This window comes from Antechinus flavipes, chromosome 1 (genome assembly GCF_016432865.1).
Source record: "Antechinus flavipes isolate AdamAnt ecotype Samford, QLD, Australia chromosome 1, AdamAnt_v2, whole genome shotgun sequence".
NCBI classification, from domain to species: Eukaryota; Metazoa; Chordata; class Mammalia; order Dasyuromorphia; family Dasyuridae; genus Antechinus; species Antechinus flavipes.
This window is the reverse complement of record NC_067398.1, coordinates 261,613,582-261,626,950: the sequence shown is the minus strand read 5'-3', so window position 1 is coordinate 261,626,950 and position 13,369 is coordinate 261,613,582. Positions and strand designations below refer to the sequence as shown.

General features: G+C 35.3%; 1 protein-coding gene across 2 annotated transcripts in view; it reads right to left on the bottom strand.

Moving 5' to 3' along the window:
• Positions 1 to 13,369, bottom strand: part of USP42 (ubiquitin specific peptidase 42) — a 52,728-nt gene that overhangs the window by 1,257 nt on the left and 38,102 nt on the right. The window contains exons 15-18 of one of the 2 annotated variants that reach the window (XM_052000906.1): positions 6,514 to 8,010; positions 4,951 to 5,285; positions 2,409 to 2,503; positions 1,607 to 1,651 (exon numbers count right to left, since the gene is read on the bottom strand). In XM_052000906.1, the coding sequence (XP_051856866.1) occupies positions 1,613 to 1,651; positions 2,409 to 2,503; positions 4,951 to 5,285; positions 6,514 to 8,010 (1,966 nt within the window). In that variant the 3' untranslated portion in view covers positions 1,607 to 1,612. The remainder of the gene's footprint in view (positions 1 to 1,606; positions 1,652 to 2,408; positions 2,504 to 4,950; positions 5,286 to 6,513; positions 8,011 to 13,369) is intronic. The other variant, XM_052000912.1, reaches the window with a different exon arrangement.

The window sequence follows — 13,369 nt, the reverse complement described above, 5'->3', positions numbered from 1 at the left end:
ACCCTGCTTAGCTGTGACAACAAAACATACACCTAAGTTTTAGACAAAGAAAATGGGTGATCTTAATGGCCTGACAGTAAAAACCTTAGTTAGGGGGCAATGGATGCTCTGCTTCTTAAGTTTTCTACTGGAAGGTGTCTGCCATCCTTTGGAACAAGTGGGAACAAACCCACCGTGCTGTTCCAACTTCCTCGTAGAAGACTCAAGCAGTTTTCCTCCTATTCAAGAGCCACCCTAAACTCAATCCTCAAACCCAGTTAGTATTTACCAAGTGTTTTTCACACATAATCCAATTTTATCTTCTCAATAGCCCTGTAAGACATGTGCTACATATATTATTATCCCTGTTTTATAAATGAGGATAAGCATTTTGAGGGCAGGGACCGTGTTTTGTCTCTTTTTGGATCCCCAGCACTTAACTCAGTATCTAGCACACTGTGGGTGCTTAATAATTTTTTAAAATTTGATTTTATGTGACCCAGAGACTTTCCCAAAATTACACATACAAATAAAAGTCCGAGGCCCAAAGTTAAGATACTATCCATTCTTTCTCTGTGTTGTGAAAATTTGGCGGCTTCTTTCAAATGTCTCAAAAGAGATAATAAAAATTCAAAAGTTACGGATCTTTTCACTTAACAAATATCCTAACTCCCTCTTGGATCAGTGCTTTAAGTTTCATTTCCTAATTAGATTTAGATGTTTCTTTTTTTAGTCTACATGTCAACTTTTAAGTGGGTCACTGTCATGAGTGCTGATGAATTGCCTAGAATTCTAACAATACTAACTTTTCTTCTGGAAGAAAAAAGGACCAAAAACCCTCATTTTAAAACATGCTTAAATTCCCCCCAAACTCTTTCTTGTCTATCATTTTAACTACTCAGCAGATCTGGATCAAATTTACTTTCATCTTTTATGCTATCATTTCATTAGTTCATAGTTTAAATTTTGGTTCATATAATAATCTCTATCATCCTGGCAAATGGAAGTTACCACCCTCCCATCCTTACATTAAAACCAAAATCAAAATCAGTATTGAAGATCTGAACACAAAACTGAGCTCTGCTGCCATCCAGTGCTTCTAGAAAACCTAACGGCTATCCTGGGGATGTGGGTGGGAGAAGTAATGTGAGATGCTTGGTCTCTGGGTGAGACCTAACCTAGGCTAACGTAGATGCATCGGGCTTTTACCAGGATGCTACCCAGGTGTCTGTCAAGAGATCCAGTTTCTACGGGACAGTTTTCCTCTGAGACTGCCAGTTTTTTTGAAAAACTAATTTCTAGTCATTGCCTTTTTCTGGCCTCAAAAAATTTAGTAATCTTGTAAAATGGATAAAATTCTCTGCCATGGATAATATGCAGCTAAAAAAGTCGCTCCCTCAGACCTAATTTTTGTTAGCCCAAATGTATCATCTACCTCTTCTAGGGTCAGTAATTACCTAGCAGCACATAAAATTAATGTGTATGTGAATAAAATCCATACCACCATCTAAGCTACCTGTCATCTTTAGTCACAATGAAATAACTCCAAGTAGCACCTTCCTGATTATAGTTCTATCCTTGTTCATTTCAAGACAAATAGCCATATACAAATATGAAAACAGCTTACCGGTAACTAGTGTAATTTTTCTTTTGAGGATGAGTTTTCATTCACCTAGGAAAAAGTAGGGGGTAGGAAACATTTTTATAATTTGGTTTTATGAAGTCTTAGTCACCCATGCTACACATTTATGTGCAGTGATAACATTTTCAATCAACCACCTAGCTTAATGTTAGCTGCAGCAAATAAACCCTTTAAGACTTTAAACAGGTAGTTATTGACAATTAGTAATCTATTTTATAAAACCATTTATTTCCTCTTTCAAAAAACCACAAAGATTAAAAATTTAAACTTTTGCTTGATAATTTAGTGGCTTTGGAAACAAAATTTGATGGCCTCAAGGAAGAAATCAAGCACAGAATACACACTTAAAATAAGAAATGGTAATAAACTGTAAAAAAGATCCCAGGTCAAAAGTCACTCATCAGAGAATTAGTTTAATATACTCAGAGGACGATTCAAAGGAGAAAGGCAAAAATGGTCCATCTACCAGGATGAAGGGCTTTAAAAGTATGAAAGATAGATGAGAAAGAGAAGGTTCATCTTCAGCACAAAGAAAACTGTCACTACAAGGCCAGATTGGTCCTCCCTTCCCTTCCCTTCCCTAGTCTGGATAGAACCAGGAAAGGCACTCTGGTGTCTCAGTCTGAATTCCTACTTCTGGCTCTACAAACCAATCACCAGTTGCAGTCAGATTAAGGTTAATACAAGATTAACAATAAAGAAGAAATGCAAAAAATTTTCTTTTAAAGTGCTCTGATCCATGCTACTAAAGAAGAAACAAAATATTTTTGTTAGTATTTCAACATACTTTCCATCTAGATTCATCTGTACTTGTAGAACTGTCATCCAACTGTTTACTGGAAACCTTCTGACTGTAGTCCTTATGAGAGGGGAGGTCTTTAGCTGAAACATGAACATTTTTACAAAGATGTAGAATTCCTTTTAAATCATGATAAGCAGATGAACAAATTCATCTTCCTGTTTCCTGTTTCATACTAGTATACTAAATTGTGGGCAAGAAAGGAATTCAAATGAGTTCCCTGATCAGTAACATTTTACATTTTAATATAAACTCAACAATTAGTTTGTTTTTAAAAGAAAAATCTGCTTCAGCCTTCATTTTTCAGCTAGAGATTCTGATCTGCCATATGCTCTCCATATACTTGTCTGTAATAATACTCTTGAATATTACCAAGCATCTTGCAGAAGTTACAATGAATTTCCTGTATATTATGCACTGGTCATTTGCAAATGTAACAGTTTTTTTTGGTTTGTTGTTACCACACTTTGTATTGTACCAGTCAGTCATCAAATCCTCCTAACTTGCCTGCTAATCTTCCTCTTTGAGAACAGGAAAATACTTATTTTGTATCAGTCCCCTTTTCCCCAGCTTTCTGCCTTCCCCACCCCCTGGCACACAAAGCACACAGTACAGTAGTAACATCATCATCCATCTATAGCACAGCTGAAAACAGAAAAGAAAACCAAAAAGCTTTGAGCAGCCAAAATAGATAATACAAAGTTCATGCATTTTGCTCATGGAGAGGTACCTCAGGCCCACACTTGAGCCTATTTATTGTCAATTTACATTTACTGAAATTCTAACAAGCTTCGTTATATGGTTTCTAAGCCACCACAGAATAGAAGCAGCAACTTAAAAGGGGAATAAAGTGGATATTACAGGTAGACATATTGACAATATTTAAAAGTGGGAGCTAATAGCATGGAGAAAAGGAAAAAAAATATGTAACAAGCAGATACAGGAAATCAAAAAGCATAGCAATCTGGGCCCATTAATATAGCAGCAAATAACCTCATACACCCAATAGGCCCCGATGGCACAACTGGAACACACCACAGTATAATTAATTGATGTTCTTAATGACAAACCATTGTCACCAAGAAATAGTTTAAACACTGGTCACTACACTTTGGCAGCAGTGATAAGAGTTGGCTTTCAAGCCAGGAAGTTCTAGGTTCAAGTTTCGCCTCAGACTCATGCCAGCTGATTAGCCCTGAACGAGTGCCATTAACCTCCCAGGGCTTCAGGTGACTGCAGACCATATGTTGTCGCAGAAAGGATGCCAAGCAAATTTGGTGGAAGCAGCTTCTACCCCAAGGAGTTCTCTACACTAATGTAATCACAGATCTAATTCCTGCCATCCTTGCACTCTGTTTAATGTGGAAGAAAGAATTTAATCAATATACTTCAGAACAGAAGTTGTTCACCTTTTTGTGTGTCACGGACCCTTAGGGCAGTCTATTGAGGCCTCTGAATACCTTTTCAGGATTATTTTTTTTAAATTCATAAATGAAGGAAGTGATAAATTTTAAATAGAAATAAGTGCAAATAAAGATATAATTTTTCCTACTGAAGATCACAGAATAAACCCCCAATTAAGAACTCCTATTATAGAAAACTTCCATAAAATATGGCTAAAATTTTGAAAGTTTTTGATGCTTTAAAAGGGTGTGTAGACCTTCAGTTATCTGGAAACATCTTTTATTGAGAATTAGTTGAAACCTGAAGGTTTTGTATAGATGAGGTTTTGCCACACAGATTTTCAATAAATGCTGCTTGTTTAGGAGTGAAAATAACCATACATAGCAACTGTAATATATTGTACAACTCAGCAACAAACAGCTTAAAATCACCAAAAAAAAAAAAAAAAAAAGAATCTCTTCCATGAAAAACAAATTTAGTGTGGCAAAAAGGCCAGAAAGAGAAACTAGATTTCCAATAATGGGCACTATCATATAAAACCTAATTGAATCAAGAATAATGGTCTCAGGTTCCTTAATCAAATTCCAAAGCAGTGATCTACCAAAGATATAAAGTCCAAAGAATAACAGGTACAATAGTAGTTCCAGTAATAAGGAAGAAAAAAAAAAACATACAAAATACTGATCACAAGGTTAAAGTAATTTTTAAAAGGCCATTAGCATTGTCAAATTATTCTGTCTTCCCTCTGTCTCCCCACCCCCCCTTTTGCCCCGTGACTTTGTTGAACACACATGCTCACATGACAGCTATACATAGGCATTAATATAACGATGTGCTCCTTTACAGCTAAGTTATAATCTAAGGAAATGTTGCTCCAAAGAATTCTGTTTTATTTCAATGGTTAATCAATTAACACTATTGCTATAGCACCAGGAATTAAAGAAAGCACAGGAATGACTGGAGAAGGGGAAAAGACTTCTAATAGCCCACATTATTAAAAGTTAACTATAGTTTGTAGAACTATAAAATGTCATACAGATAACCTAACACGAGCACTTTCTAAACAATTTTAAACTTTAACTTAAAATAAAATTCTTCATTCTTAACTCCTAATGTTTCCCCTTACCCTGGCCATACTCAGCTGGGTGACATTTATGATCCTGGCTTTCCATTCTTAAGTGTTTGGTTTTCTCAGGGTGATCATCATCTTCCTCATGAGAAAGTTTATTAGATTTCTGGTAGTCCTCAGATGGCAAGCCATCTTTGATGGGAGATTTGTCCTTTTTCTCCCAGATTTTGTTATCAGTCTCAGAGCAGGAAGCCTTGAGTACATGAAGATCTGAATGTTCAATATAGTCCTCTAATTTTTTTGCATGTTTCTTCTTTTTCTTCTTCTTCTTTTTGTGTTTGCGAAGGTCAGCTTTGGAGTTGGCTACAGAAAGATCCAAATCCTGATGATGCCTGTAAGAATTAAAAGCCAAAGTGAAAAAAAAAAATTTCAAAAGAACATGATGTGTCAAGTGTGCTATACTTTTTTAGGGACTCTAGTTAAATACAGTGGGTAGAATTCTGCTTGCATTAAATGTCCTTAACTAATAAAATCATATTCTTCTTGTTTATGTTATAAGCAAAACAAAATCTACTTCATCAAAGATTTTGATGCTTTTCCCTGAAATTAATGATTACAGAAGACAGGAATGAAGGCTGCTTTTCCCCAATGCTTAAGATACACCTTAAGACATTACTTTCTTTAACACTACCATGTTCTTCCATCTATCTGTCACTATTTTGTGATTATATTTTTATAAAGTTTCAAATTTTAAAAAAAGTTGTTAAAAATGAAGCAAAAGTCATTTTATATTTTCAAGGACCATAGTTTTAAAGACTCACATTCCTCAGTTAGATGCCTCAAACTGAGAAAAAGGTAAACAATAGACAAGAAAACAAATGACATCTCAGATCACAGTTTATCCACTAAACAAATGTCAAGATACATCATGTGCCTTCCAAAAAAAGAATGTTTGCTAATAACAAATGTAGGGTTTCTTCTACACTACAAAATACTTAATTTTTGAATAATAATAAGAAAAAAACCCAGAGACCCTTGGGAAAGAAAATATTCACTTAATAACTGAATAAGGATTTCAATGCTATCATTCCAGTTTCTATATAAAAGTTACAATTTTCCAAAGAAATCTGCAAATTTACTTTCAATGGAGTTACAGGAAATCAATTCTTTTTTTTGTTTTGTTTTGTTTGACTGAGGCATTTGGCGTTAAGTGACTTGCCCAGAGTCACACAGCCAGGAAGTGTTAAGTGTCTGAGATTTGAACTCAAATTCTCCTGACTCAGAGCTGGTGCTCTACCCACTGAGCCACCTAGTTGCCCCACAGGAAATCAATTATATCAAATCGCTGTATGAAATTCCTGGAAAGTATTTTAGCCTTCTCTGAAATAACAATACTGTTTTGTTTTGTTTTTTTTGGGGGGGAAGGTTGTCAAGTTCAAAGGTTATCACACATCATCAAATTGGGTTTTGTATAGTTAAAAGTCTAAGATTCCATAAAAATGCACAAACATCAAATATGTTTGACTATGGTAGATTCTTTTACTTAAGGTCAGAAAAGGATGGGTAGCCCCAAACTAATTAACTTTTTTTGAAAGAAAATTCTTACCACTACATACTTACTTGCAACTTCGAGCTCTGTGTTTGTCTTTGGATTTCTTTTTCTTTTTCGATTTTTTGTGCTTCTTAACTTTCTGCTCTTCTACTGGCTCATTTTGCAAGGGTTTGGGGATTTTCTTTTCTAAGTCACTGTCATTTTCTATACTATCATATTTCCTTTTCCTCATTTTTACAATGTCATGCTCATGAAATTGACTACAAAGATTTGAACTGTTTTCTTCAAGTGCAATTTTGTCATGAGAGTATTTTTCAGGATGTTGAGGAAGAGATGAACAATGGGATAGATCTATTTTATTACTGTTTGAGTGATGTCTTTCTTTCTCTTTAGGTGCTGGCTCATGAACCCATTTACTTTTATAATAGTCTTTGTGTGATCTATTATTGTACTGACTTGTTTTGTCATATTCTCGATCACTGTGAGATGGCTTCCACTCTCTACCATCCCTTGAAGAATAAGAATAATAATCATTATAATATCTATATTTGTCCCATCTTCTCATTCCATCTGGATAATATTTCTCCCGACTCCAAGATCGCTCACTTTTAGAATGATAATATCTACCCCTTTCCTGATCAGATTTTCCTCTACTTCTGGATTGATAATGGTTATGTTTTCCTAAGGATCTACTGTCAGGGCTGCTGCTTTCATTATGAAAAGGTTTATATTTGCTTCCATTACAGTGTTCTGATTTGTGGCGGCTCTTTTTGGTCCTCTCTTTGCTATAAGATACCCTTTTTTTGTAATAATGGTTCTCCGTTTTGCTCCTGCTTTGCTTTGTTCGTTCTCCACTGGAAGAACGATCTCTTCGGTTATGATGATGCCCTTTGTCCACTTTTCTAGGGCTACCACCTTTTTCCTTAACTGGAGAATTACTTTGAACTTTTTGTCTAACTTTATTTTCTTCACATCGTTCACTATTATTTTGTTCAGTGCTCCCTTTTGAATAATGATTCTCTATAATTTCATCTAACTGGGTAGCAGACAGTTCATTAGTAGACATTTCTATACTTTTAGAAAGGTCCTTTGTTTCTTTGCATTTTTCAGTACTAATAAATACTAAGAGTTTATTACTATCACATTCAGTGTCAAAATTATTGGAAGGAGTTTGGCTCAATTTTTCCATTGTGTCCACTGCTGCAGAATTCAGCGAATTCTCCTTTACTGTTCCCTTTATTTCTTGGGATAATATGATCTTTTCATCTGTGAAATTCCCAGGATCACACTGTTTAGGAAACTGATCATCTCCAATGGCTTTCTTATTAGCATTACAATGACTAATGATATTGGGAATAGATTCTTCTGGTTTTGCTATAATACTTTCAGAAATTTCTTCTTTGGTAGCAATGACATTAGGGTCTGAAGGTGGAAAGGTATTCTTTATTTTGCAGCTAAGACTGGAAGTAACTTTATCTAGTTGTTCATAGGAAGCTGAACTGCTGCTACCAACCACAAGTTCTGTACCAAGTTCTTCTTCAGGTGGTTTCTCATTTCCAGTTGAACTACACCAAAACAACACAAAAAAGGAAAAGGAAAAGGAAAGGAAAAAAGAAAATTAGTTTGAAATGATACATCAGACTAGAGCTTAAATACTATTTCCATAACATCAAACATGAGCACACATATTCAAAAAATATAGGTAATATATCTTAATTTTGGAGTAAAAATTGTTTTGTGTTTTTAGAAAAAACTTTTAAAAAATATTTATAAGATCTATTCCAGTAAAATATGCTTAAACTGAATGTAAGAACTCGCACCTTTAGGTACTTCAGAACTTTAGTACATATAACACTCTACCAAGCTCCACCAGAGTTTTGACCACAGCAAATTCTAGAATTCCACTATTTCCAAATATCCTTTATTTCTATTTAAATTATGTTCAGTTTATTAAATTCTGCCTATCAGAAATAATCAAGTGGACTGAGATGCAAATTTTTCCTACTTCCCCTCATATGCTAAGGCCTATGAGTTTTACCAGAATGTCAGAGGTAAGGTTTTTTCCTCCATTAACTACAGTTTGTACTTCAACAGGTTCGCAATCTCATAAATGTGGGTACTCCTAACAGGGTAAATCAAAAGCCCTCAACACCTTCTTTTCCTATATAAGTCCCATCCCTCAACTCCATTAAATTTTTATAATATACTTGGGACCTTCCTCTCTATTTCTTGACAACAAATAAATACAAATGTAACACATAGGTTATTATTTTGCCCATGTGGATAGTTATTCTTCACATTTTGCATTATTTTTTAATTTATTTATTTTTTGCTGAGGCAATTAAGTGACTTGCCTAGGGTCATACAGCTAGAAGTATTAAGTATCTGAAACCAGATTTGGACTCAGGTCCTCCTGATTTCAGGGCTGGTGTTCTATCCACTACTCTACCTAGCTGCCCCAAATTTCATTTTTTAAATTTAATAAAAAAGGAGAAAACCAGAACCAAACTCTTATATCAAATATGTGTAATAACCCCCCCCCCCCCAAATTCCTGCTTTGGCAATGTCCAGAAAATGTTCCAATTTGAACATTTCAGTCTATCACTTTTTTCTCAGGAGGTGAATTGTATTCTTTGTGTTTTGAACTCTGGAATTATGGTTGTTTACAGCACATTAGAGTTTCTGAAGACTTCAAAAATTGTTTTTACAACGCTGTTTTGGCACAAATTATTCTCCTGATTCTGCTCAACTCTGCATTCTCAGGATCCTCTAAAACTATTGCTTTCATCATTTCTTATAGTACAATAATATTTCACTACATTCATAAACCATAATTTGTTTAGCCAATCTCTAATTGATAGGTACCTTTTAATTTCCAGTTCTTGACTGTTATCAGAACTATGGATATTTTTGTACATGTATAATAAAAGCTATTATCTGTTTCATCCTTACTATGTGCTCAGCACATCACAGTCATCTCATTTGAATCTCACAACTCTGGGAAGTAGGTGCTGTTATTATACCCATTTTACAGATGAGGAAACTGAAGCAAACAAAGACTAAGTAACTTCCCCAGAGTCAAATAGATAATAAGTGTTTGAGGTTAGATTTTAACTCATGTCTTACTGATTCCAGTTCTAGTATTTGACTGTACCACCTAGCTGTTATCCATTGGACCATTTTTCTCTTCTTTTTGATCTCTTTGGAATATAGGCCTAGTTATGATATTGTTGAGTCAAAAATCATACACTGTTTAGTGACTATGGAGGCAAAGTTCAAATTGTTTTTCAAAATGCAACTGTGTAAGAATAAGAACTGTTCCCTCAGTTGATATGTAATTACAGGATCTAAATAGGCAGTTTTCCAGGAAGAAATCCAAACAATCAATAACTATATGAAAGAAAAAAAATGTTCCAAATAATTAAATACAAATTAAAGCAGCTCTGAAGTTCCTTTTCTTACCCTTCAATTTAGCAAAAGTAACAAAAAATAAAATAATTAATGTTGTAAGGACTGTGAAAAGGCTGGAGCTATGAACTGCTGTAGTCATTTTGAATATATTTCATTCCATCCAATTTTTGAATCAGACTGTGAGCTCCTTGAGAGCAGTCTTGACTCTCTATTCTTTCTCACTCTACATAGCTAGTTAGTTGCAGACTCTTACTGTTTCTACTTAGACAACATCTCTCACATCCTTTCTCCTCCCTTCTATTCACACAGCTATTACCTTAGTTCAGGCCTTCCATCACCTTTCACCTAGATTATTCCAACAGTTTATTTCAGGGTCCTCAAACTAGGGCCCGCGGGCCAGATGCAGTAGCTGAGGACGTTTATCTCCCTCACCCAGGGCTATGAAGTTTCTTAATTTAAAGGCCCACAAAACAAAGTTTTTATTTTTACTATAGTCTGGCCCTCCAACAGTCTGAGGGACAGTGAACTGGTCCCCTATTTAAAAAGTTTGAGGATCCCTGGTCTATTTAATCAGTCTCCTTATTTCAAATCTTTCAACATTCTAATTCATCCTATACACTGCTGCCAAAGTAATTTTTCCTTAAGCCCAGAGCTATCTGATTCTTCATTCAATCGATTCTAATGGGTCTCCTAATGCCCTCCAGATAAAATAGAAACCCCACTGTTAAGCTTTTAAAATCCTACATAACTAAGCCCCAACCTATTCTTCTAGTTGTGATCAAGCCAAACTGGCCTTGCCTGTGTTCTTCAAATACAGCTCTACATGGTCCATCTCTCACATCCATAATGCACCCCTCCTCTCCACTTTAAAGAATATATTCCTTCCATCAAGATACAGCTCAAACACAACCTTTTGCACAAAACCCAAATCGATTCCTCCAGCTATTTTGTGTCCTCCCTCCTCAATTACTTGTCCAAGTCTTTATTCCCTTTATACTTATTTCATATACATTTATATGAACAAGCTAAGTGGTACAGTGCATTACAGACATAATAGAGTGTATTATATGGCCTAAAGTCAGAAATGCATGGCCTTAAGTCAGACAGATTCATCTTCCTAGGCAAGTCACTTAACCTGGTTACTTCAGTTTCTTCCTTTATAAAATGAGCTGGAAAAGAAAATGGCAAGCCGCTTTAGAATCTTTACCAAGAAAATTTCCAGAAGAGATTAAAAAGAATAGAACACGACCGAAAAATGATTGAACAACAAAAAAACTTGTGTCTCCTCAATGGCAGTAACTCATTGAATGGAGATTAATTCTTTGTATCTCTACAAAAATATGCATTTAATAAATGGTTATAAATCTTTTTCAAACTCTTTTTCAAAGACTTCCTTGACATATATATTTAAAAGGTTCTCTTTACCAAAAAAAAGTATCCAAAATGTTTTCAAAGAATATTATCTAGACAAGACATGCTCTTTACAATTCATTTTCCTTTAGTATATTTTTCTCTCCCCACCCTCCAGGCAATTGGGGTTAAGTGACTTGCCCAAGAGTGTTACGAGTCTGAGATCACATTTGAACTCAGGTCCTCCTGACTTCAGGGCTGATGCTCTATCCACTGCGCCACCTAGCTGCTCCTCTTTAGTATTTTTTTTAAAGATTCCTATGCTAAACACAGCCCAAGAAAGTATAAAGTTCATATATTTTTTCCATGGCATCACAAGTAAAATTCATAGAGTTTTTATTATTGGGTTTGCTGTACCATTGAAATTTAATAATTCTGACTACATTATTTCAATATTTATGATACTACCTTGTATGTGGATAGCTTTTTACAATTAATAAAGCATTTATACATACACACATTTTATTGACTAATTCTCACAAAAACTTGGCAAAGCAGTCAGGGCAAATAATATTATTCCCAATTATAGGCAAGAAAATTGAAGCGTAATGAGGCCAAGTGACGTTCCTTTATCATATGGCTAGTAACCAATGGAAGATCTGAAACTAAACTCCAGATTTTTCAACTCTTCCTTCTATTTTACTTAGTTTACTTGAAACTAAGAAAATCAACCACATAAATAGAATTGCTAAAAAGCACATTCATCCTACCCCCCCCAAAAGTATAGTGTTCAATTCAAAGACAGTTATTACAAATTTATCATATGCAAAACACTGTGTGAGATCTTGTATCTCAAAGGGAAATATATCTCCTACTATGAAATAATTTAAATTCTCAAAAGGAACAAAGCTTATTCACAAATACTCCCACCTAAAGAGGAAAGGCTGCAAAGAAGAAACAAGGTGAGTAATCTGGGAAGATTTGAGGAAAGGAAAGAACACAGACAAGTGAGGGCAAGTGTGGCTACATAAAAGAGGTGCATCAGTCACAAATATTACTTCCCTACTTTTTTATATCTCTGCATCTTCTATGAAAACTGAAGTTTAAAGTCCAAGTTCTAAGGTGCCACAGTCTTTGAGCTAGGGCCAACCTCTCAGTCTAGTCTCCAGACACATTCCAGGCCAGTAGACTAGTCTTCCAACAACTTCCCTCCAACCCCAATAAGATGAGGACTGGCTAGAAGTAGGAATAGGCAGCTCCTATAATGGGCAGATCAATTTTGGAGCTGGTGCTCACCCCCACCTTGAGCCTGATCAACAGAGAGGCAATGCTGATTTTCTAACATTCCTTCAAGTATTATGGAAGCTATTCCACCTAATGCCTTAAGATTTTTTTTTTTTCAAACCATGGGGTCCCCAGCAGAGAACTAACCTTGAGATTTCTGTATCTTTACTGTTGCTAAAAATTGGCTCAACAATATTACCTAGCACTAGGTTTCCATTCTTGCTAGGCTTCTGACTTCAAGCGAGCGGCTCCTGAACAAGTCACCACCAGGAGTAGCAAGAATACTCCTTTGGGTTGAACCTGTGATTTCACTATTATAGAAGGTTCCCAATAAAGAATCACTTTCCATTGATGTGGATCCATCAACTCCTCTATAATTTACAGTGTTAGAGAGATGTCTGGTAGCAGCTACACATTAACATTATATTTAGAGAAGGATAAGAACCCTCCTGTTTTCAAACCCCTAGTTACTGAATAGACATTAATAATTTAATCAATCATAAACCTCACTGATATGGGTGCTCCTTCTAATATTAGACCAAAAGCTAAACACATCTTTTCAACCTATAAATCCTGTGTTTTCCCCATAAGCCTTTCACAAAAAGTCCATCCAATGTGTTCGGAACCTAATTCTAACTCTAACCTAACTCTAGGCCTCTTGATATTAGGGTTGCCCATGACTTTGCACTTCTCACTCTTAAGTATCAACCAAGCTTCTCTTAAATCAGACATTTCATTGATAATATTTTTTTAAAACATTTATTCTACCCAGTTCTTTGTTAACAATGTATTTCAGCATACTTGCATTCACCATGAGTCTTTGCAATACTCTTTGAACAACTCATAACTTCAAGTCTTCAAAGAGTGTTATTTCCAGAC